The 8,884-nt window shown below is 35.9% G+C and overlaps 1 protein-coding gene across 1 annotated transcript; it reads left to right on the top strand.

Annotated features, from left to right (window-relative positions):
* The first annotated feature begins 2,837 nt into the window (after positions 1 to 2,837).
* On the top strand, positions 2,838 to 5,827 carry LOC111412382 (pentatricopeptide repeat-containing protein At3g57430, chloroplastic). Its single transcript, XM_023043287.1, has one exon. The coding sequence runs from the start codon at positions 2,959 to 2,961 to the stop codon at positions 5,611 to 5,613; it is 2,655 nt and encodes an 884-aa protein (XP_022899055.1). The 5' UTR covers positions 2,838 to 2,958; the 3' UTR covers positions 5,614 to 5,827.
* Positions 5,828 to 8,884: the final 3,057 nt, after the last annotated feature.

The following is an 8,884-nucleotide window of genomic DNA, read 5'->3' on the forward strand; positions in this document are numbered from 1 at the left end:
ATTTGTATAGAGAGAAATCAGAGTTTGAGAGGTTATTGGTGTTCGAACCTTTGTGGTTTAGATCTATAACATTCTTGCCCATTTTAAGGGCTTTCTTAGTGGATTCGAGCTAAATCCTTAGGGATGCTAAACGGGCATTAGGCGTTAATAGTGATTGCTGAACCTTGGGATTACGGCCGAAAAATCTTGTGTTCTTATTCTGCGATTTTACTTTCTGTTTCAAAACAAAAGCCATCTTTATAGAAAGTTGATATATCTAGGACCTACATAGATAGATCTCATAATGGGGAAAAAGGGGGGGGGGTACGAAATTGGAATAAATTTTATTTTATCACAATCCTTTATATATAGGCCTGGGGATATGCTAAGGAGACATATGTATGCGATGGCTATTGTGGATTTGTCATCCATAATGCAATATTTCGATATAGTAACATTACTTTAAAAATAACATAGCCTGTGCATTGGACGGACAAAAGACTAGTTTTGTAAAAATTATAAATAAATAGAATTGAGTGATGAAAAATACTTGTGAGTTCTTTAAAACGTATAAAAAAATGATTTAAATATTCATAAATACGGTTAAGCTTCTGTTTGACAAGGATTATTTCAAAACCTTATTCTACATATTTATTTTCAATTATACATTTACATAATAATATATTTTACACGTAAATTCAAAAATATTTTATTATTTTTCAACCACACATCCTTCAAAAATTCACTATTCAAAAATTCATTTTTTGTCAAATAATAGCCATCAAACATGGGCTAAGTTATAATTGAAGGAAATTAATATTGTTTGATAGATGGAAAATTATGTGAAAAATATAAAAGAAGAATAAGTATTTATAGTCAAAAAATTGAATTTTTCTTTAAAAAAAATCATATTAGAATTTAGAAAGAAGATCATTGGATCAACAACTGTAAATGAGCTCGTTTTATTTATTTTTACCTTTCAACGAGGGTAATTAGCAAAAACGTCCATATCATTTGTATTCATTGCAAAAATAGTTTCCATTGTTTCAAATTTGACATTTACATCCTCTTTCCAACCTTTCTTGTGGAGTTGGATTTTTCTGTCATGCTCCGTTAAATCTTTCTGCGAAATATGGATAACCGGCACAAAATGTCTTCATCATTTATCTTTATTGCGTAAATAGTTCCTATCTTTTCAATCTTGACATTTTAAAAATCAGATCGACATTTTTTTGTGCAAAAGGTCCTTACCATCTAATTTTTTTATTAAAGCATTGTACAGTGATTAATTTACCCTTGTACAAGGATTAATTTACCCTTCTTTTAATAAACAAATAGAAAGGAAATAAATAATATAAAAAATCACAACTATATTTCCAAAATTTTTAAAAAGTACGAACGAGTTTCCTGAAAAACAATTTAAAACATTTTAACAAAAGAAAAATATTTAATCTTTTCAATTCACCATTACCCCTATGCTCATCCTCTACCCTCCACCACCACCAACAAAATAATTAAAAATAGAAATAAAAGTATAAAAAAATTACAAAAGAATTAAAAATAGAATAAAAAATGGTGTATCTTTCTCATCCAATTTTATTTTTGCCTCATAAACGGCTAAATTCTTGGATGGTGCCATAGTGAGATGTGAAGAATGGGTGGTGGCAATCGATTGTAAGGTGCAAAATTGGATGAGGTAGAAACACAATTTGTTTTTTATTTTTTATTTTTTTCTTATATTTTTTTATACTTTTAAATTACTTCTAGTTATTTTGCTAATGTTGACAGGGGGAGAGCGTAGGGGATGGGCATAAAAGTAGGAGTTAGAAATATATATATATATATATATATATATATATATATATATATATATAGAAATAAAAGTATAAAAAAATTACAAAAGAATAAAAAATAGAATAAAAAATGGTGTATCTTTCTCATCCAATTTTATTTTTGCCTCATAAGCGGCTAAATTCTTGGATGGTGCGATAGTGAGATGTGAAGAATGGGTGGTGGCAATCGATTGTAAGGTGCAAAATTGGATGAGGTAGAAACACAATTTGTTTTTTATTTTTATTTTTTTCTTATATTTTTTTATACTTTTAAATTACTTCTAGTTATTTTGATAATGGTGACAGGGGGAGAGCGTAGGGGATGGGTGTAAAAGTAGGAGTTATATATATATATATATATATATTATTTCTTCCTTTTCTATTTACTTATTTAAAGAGGGGAGTAGATTAGTCATTTTACAATGTTTTAATGAAGAAAATAGGTGATGAGGACCTTTTGTTTAACTAAACATTGATCTGAGCGTCTAAATATCAAAATTAAAACAATATGGATGATTTACACAATGAAAGCAAACGATATGAACATTTCGGGCCAATTACCCATATTTCACGAAAGTATTTAATGGAACATGATGGAAAGAACCAACTCCGCAAGAAAAGTGTGAAATGAGAGTGCAAATACTAAGTTTGAAATGATATGGACTATTTTCGCAATGAATACAAACTATGATATTTTTTATTTTATTTTATTTTTTTGCTAATTACTTTTATAATCAAGTCAACAATCACGCCTAGTAGCTCAATACGTAAATTGAAAATTTCTCAACGGGACTATCTTATGTGTACACGTAATAGGAGCATCCACCACACCAAGACAACTCAAAAAAAAAATTACTCATGTCAAGACATCGTAAATATCGAGCGTGTAAAAGAGAAATAGAATGGATGGATGAGCTCAATCGGCATGCGAGGTATCATGACTTTAGTGGATAATCCTTCCAAATATTCGTGTAAAATCGTTCTATTAAAGTATTACTCTGTATAATGATCCAAATTGGGCCGATTGCTCGAATTTTAATTATAGCCGTGCGGATCATCGGGCCTCAAGGCCCGGCCCAACTCGACACCACCACTACCTTATCAATTGTGAGCACAGGTCTCAACTGTAATAACTATTTACCGATCAATGTCCCTCCCAACATCCACTCACTACCCTCTACTCCCTTCTCCTGCTCTGTCTAATTTTCCTCAAACTCATGACAGCCTCCCATTACCACCATCCATCGCCACCGCCACCGCCACCGCCCCCGCCCGCTCCAAATCCTCATGGATTGAAACTCTTCGCTCCCAAACCCGCTCAAACCAATTCCAAGATGCCATTTCTACTTTTATTCAAATGCAATTATCTGGTGTTCAACCCGATAATTTTGCTTTCCCGGCTGCTTTGAAGGCCGTCACTTCCTTACAAGACTTGAATTTAGGGAAACAGATTCATGGGTCTGTTGTTAAACTCGGCTATGATTCTTCATCGGTCACCGTGGCCAATACGCTTCTCCATATGTATGGGAAATGCGGGGATGACATCCACCAAGTCCTCAAGGTGTTTGCCAGAATTCCCCAGAAGGACCAAGTCTCTTGGAACTCAATTATCAATGCCTTGTGTAAACATGAGGAGTGGGAGTTAGCTATAGAAGCTTTTCGGTTAATGCGGTTGGAGAAAATCGAGCCTAGTTCATTCACTTTGGTGAGCCTACTGCTTGCTTGTAGTAATTTGAGTAGGAACCATGGGTTAAGGATTGGAAAGCAAGTTCACGGTTATATTTTGAGAGCGGATGATAGAAAGACATATACTAACAATGCTTTGATGTCAATGTACTCCAAATTAGGGAGAGGTGATGATGCCAAGGCTATATTCGAGTGGTTTACCAACCGAGATATGGTTTCTTGGAATACCCTCATTAGTTCATATTCACAAAATGATCGATTCTATGAGGCATTGGAGTGTCTGAGTTTTATGATAGTCGAAGGATTTAAACCTGATGGGGTCACGATTTCAAGTGTGCTTCCTGCATGTTCCCATTTGGAGCTATTGGATGTTGGGAGAGAAATTCATGCTTATGTATTAAGGAACGATGATTTAATGGGGAATTCCTTTGTGGCCAGTGCTTTGGTGGACATGTATTGCAACTGTAAACAAGTTGTGTTTGGGCGCAGAGTCTTTGACAGTGCGGTGGTGGATCGGAAACTTGGCCTCTGGAATGCTATGCTTGCTGGCTATACCCAAAATGGTTTCTATAAGGAGGCCTTGATGTTATTTATGAAGATGGTATTGGTCTCGGGTCTTTTTCCAAATCCAACCACGATGGCTAGTGTTTTGCCAGCTTGTGTGCATTGCAAAGTTTTTGCAGATAAAGAAGTGATGCACGGTTATGTTATAAAGTTGGGTCTTGGAAGGGACAGGTATGTCCAAAATGCCCTGATGGACTTGTATTCCAGGACAGGAAAGATAAATAACTCTAAGTACATATTTGGCACCATGGAGAGTAGAGATATTGTTTCTTGGAATACGATGATAACTGGTTATGTTGTTTGCGGATACTATGAAGACGCACTTATTTTGCTTCATAAAATGCAAATAGCAGAAACAAAAGATGATAAGGATGATCTTGATGATAATATTATGTTCTTGCTTAAACCAAATTCAATAACACTCATGACTGTCCTTCCTAGTTGTGCTGGTCTAACAGCACTATCTAAAGGAAAAGAGATTCATGCTTACGCTATCAGAAATGTGCTAGAATCTGATGTTGCAGTTGGTAGTGCATTGGTTGATATGTATGCCAAGTGCGGGTGCTTAAATCTAGCACGGAGAGTTTTCGAAAGCATGCCTACCAGAAATGTGATAACGTGGAATGTGATCATCATGGCTTATGGGATGCACGGGAAAGGAGAGGAAGCATTGGAACTTTTTAGAAGGATGGCAGCTGTAGGAGCCAGCCATGGAGAGGTGAAGCCTAATGAGATTACTTTCGTTGCAGTTTTTGCAGCGTGTAGTCATTCTGGGATGGTAGATGAAGGAAGAAAGTTGTTTCGCGAAATGAAAGAGGTACATGCACTCGAACCCAATGCAGATCATTATGCTTGTATTGTGGACTTGCTTGGTCGAGCAGGTAATCTGGATGAAGCATATCAAATTATCAATAGCATGCCCCCTCAATACGACAAGGTAGGGGCTTGGAGTAGTTTGCTTGGTGCTTGCAAGATCCACCGAAACATACAACTTGGAGAAATTTCAGCCGAAAAACTCCTTGAGTTAGAGCCAAATGTTGCTAGCCACTACGTTTTACTCTCTAATATATATTCAACTTCTGGACTTTGGGAAAAGGCTATTGAGGTTCGAAGGAACATGAAAGAAATGAGGGTAAGAAAAGAACCTGGGTGTAGCTGGATTGAGCTTGGTGATGTAGTTCACAAGTTTTCGGCTGGAGATTTATCGCACCCCCAAAGCAAACAGCTCTACCGCTTTCTTGATAATCTATTCACTAGAATGAAAAAAGAAGGTTATGTGCCTGACACTTCCTCCGTTCTTCAGAATGTCGACGAGGATGAAAAGGAGAATCTACTTTGTGGACACAGTGAGAGATTAGCAATGGCCTTCGGTCTCCTCAATACCCCTCCTGGCACCACTATTCGAGTAGCCAAGAATCTTAGAGTCTGTAATGACTGCCACACCGCTACTAAATTTATTTCAAAGATTGTAGACAGGGAAATCATTGTGAGGGATGTTCGAAGGTTTCATCATTTCAAGGATGGAACTTGCTCTTGTGGGGATTATTGGTGATGTTTTTTGTCTCATCACAAGAGTTTTGTTGTATTCTAATACTGCTAATTGAAGTCAAAAGTTGTAAACTATTCCATTTGTCATGCAGTCCATCTTTGAGAAAATCATTGGAGCTTAGCTTAGATGTCTGGTTCTAGAAATGAACGCAATTGAACATTATATTACGATGGCTTCATTAGCCTAACTCATCATCATCTATTACCTTGTCTTTGTACTTCCTTTGCATTACAGTCTCAATGAAGGGTGCAGTTTCACAACTTACTCCTATGTCAATGACACTTAACGGATATTAAATGAATGAAAGTAGGATATTTGTGGAATATAATGAAATAGAGCCACTACAAAGAAGTTTCAAGAGTTATGAAGGAAGTTTCGAGCTCATATTGGTCATAGATTGAGAACCAGAGATGGATTTTTTTTTTGGGGGGGGGGGGGGGCGGGGCTGTAGGCCCCCCACACTCAAGCCCAAGAGCTTTTTTTTAAAGTATTTTTTATTTTTTTGGGTAAAAAAATCAGTTTTTTATGTGTAAAAATTTTTTCCCGCATAGTAGCCCGATTTGAAATTTTGTAGCTCAATCTTGGATCCAATCCTGAATCCATCCCTGTTGAGAACCGAAGTTAAACTCAATGATATTAATCTTTCATTGTTAAACAGTAGCTCAATGAGGCTAGTTTTATCTCTAGTGAAAAGAGTGCTATAGCATCTTAAGTCATTTCCAGTAGTGCGCACACGTAGGGACTAGAGGCTTCATAAGCCATTTCCAGTAGTTCACTGTCCACCTTAGTTATAGAAGAATAACTGCAAACTTAGTTGATATTGTCAAAATGATAACCGCAGATGTTCCATTTTCAATGAATAACTTATATATATATATATATATTATTAGTTTCATGTACTTTCCATCATTAAATACAAAAGTAATACAAATAAATGTAGTTACAGAGGACTTGATCATGGCCCAGAGACCATTTATTAAAGCAACAACCATTACAAATAGGGATTTCCCTGAAGAGCAAAACAAGTACACTTACAATGTGACTTTTTTTCAACTTTTACAAATAAGCGGATCAGTTTCAGCAATTAGTTTGTAAATCCTCACTTCCAAAGCTAACGCAAGTTGTTGTCCAGGAGCCAATATTTCAATCACCAGTATATAACAATGAACAATCTTGTGTATAAAGCCTTCTTTTATCCATGTTTCAGTGTCATGCCTATGCCTTGATATGCCAACAATCGCATTAAGAGTAGAATCAGATTAGTTTGTAACAACCATTACAAATAGGGATTTCCCTGAAGAGCAAAACAAGTACACTTACAATGTGACTTTTTTTCAACTTTTACAAATAAGCGGATCAGTTTCAGCAATTAGTTTGTAAATCCTCACTTCCAAAGCTAACGCAAGTTGTTGTCCAGGAGCCAATATTTCAATCACCAGTATATAACAATGAACAATCTTGTGTATAAAGCCTTCTTTTATCCATGTTTCAGTGTCATGCCTATGCCTTGATATGCTAACAATCGCATTAAGAGTAGAATCAGATTAGATGATGCCATCTGTATTAAGACCTATGATGCTCGGAGTCGGGTATGGGAATCGAGTACGGTACGTATGTAAGTGTCGGATCTTTTAAATTTTAAAATGTAGGATACGGGAATATGGCTAAAAGGAATCTAAATTTTGGATATGGGTACGTGGATATGTTTTTCAAACTTCAATTTTTTTATTAACTCGAGATGTTATTTTGAATAGACCAAAATCAATTGTTCACGAAGAATGAAATAGTATTGAATAAGGAGTTAAGATGAATAAAATAGAATTTTGGGGTTTAGTTTTTAATTATGAGAAGCTAATTACTAAGTGTTATATAAAATTAAAAATGAGGGACTTGATTGCAATTTAAATTTAGTGGAGCACTAAGTAATATTATATGGAACTTATTTTTAGTTTATACAAACAAAACCCTAAACCACCGATACAGAGAGGAAAAGAAGGAAAAAAAAAGGGAAAGAAAAAGAAAGAAGAAGGGAAAATCTAGTGCCGTCGCCTTTTTCCACCCTCCAACAGTAGTGCTTGATTTTAGAGAGTAGAAACAGAAAGAAAAAGAAAAGAAAAAAGAAAGAAGTAAAAAACGATGAAGTGTCCGGTAACACTTGGAAGATCCGACACATATCCCATACCCATACCCATACCCATACCCATGTCGTGTCGTGTCGTGTCGTGTCCGACACAAGTACTCCAACCATTTCGAAGAGTCCGAGCATCAAAGATTAAGATTGGGAAGAAAATGCCATTGAACTAAGGTACGATATGAAGGAGTAGATCGTCTCTTGGAATTTGAAAATGCCTGATTCATCTTTGATGGAGCACTTGATTTTCTTAGATTCATAGAGAAGATTTTTGTAAGTTGCTCAATTGCAACCCTTCCAGTTCCAGATATTCCAAATCTGTGGAGATAAAATAGAGTGGAAGAATATCAGTCAGCACCATGGCACAGGATAAGGAGAATACGCGTCCTCATGAATTAGTTACAGTTTATTTCCAAGAACCATGAGCATCATGAGAGTAAGCAGACGCAGAGATTAAAGTTTATTTTGAATAAATGGAGAAACACTTCAAATACACAGATCAATGGGCAGTGCACAACAGACACTGTAATGTTCAAGGGGAGCAGATTGCTGCATTTGCAGAATTGTGATAGCTTATACAGGGGTGAAGAAAAATAAGCAATGAAATTAATTAGCAAAATAAGAAGTACAAAATCACTTCACAGTCGAATCACAAAAATTCAAAGGATTGTATTTGTGCAAACATGGAAACCACAGCTTAAGCAACATTACTCACCAAGATAATGTGATATATTGTCTGAATCCTTGGTAATCTAAAGCACAATTTCTGGGAATATATCTTTAAAAGAATTTACCATAATTCCTAGCTTGATCACAAGAATTGACGAGGTAAGGTCAAGGTTGTCCATCAACATCAAGATCTATCACCTGGTTCATGCTCTAAGTTCACAGTGTGTAGGCAATGGGACGTCAAAGGTATCAGAGATCAGAAACATCAACAGCCTCAATGTTGGGTGGTTCTATTCTATCAAGAGGCAACAGTGTTGTAGGGAACATATACACTGGCAAGTTCCCTTTACCTCTATGGCTCGCCCTACAAGTTGCCTTATGGTAGACTTATCTACTTTTTCTCCCCTGTGAAACTTATGAGGGTCTCTTAATAAACAGTTCGGGCTTAGTTTTATAGGATATTGACAATGGTCA

Source organism: Olea europaea, chromosome 16, assembly GCF_002742605.1.
Source record: "Olea europaea var. sylvestris chromosome 16, O_europaea_v1, whole genome shotgun sequence".
Classification (NCBI taxonomy): domain Eukaryota; kingdom Viridiplantae; phylum Streptophyta; class Magnoliopsida; order Lamiales; family Oleaceae; genus Olea; species Olea europaea.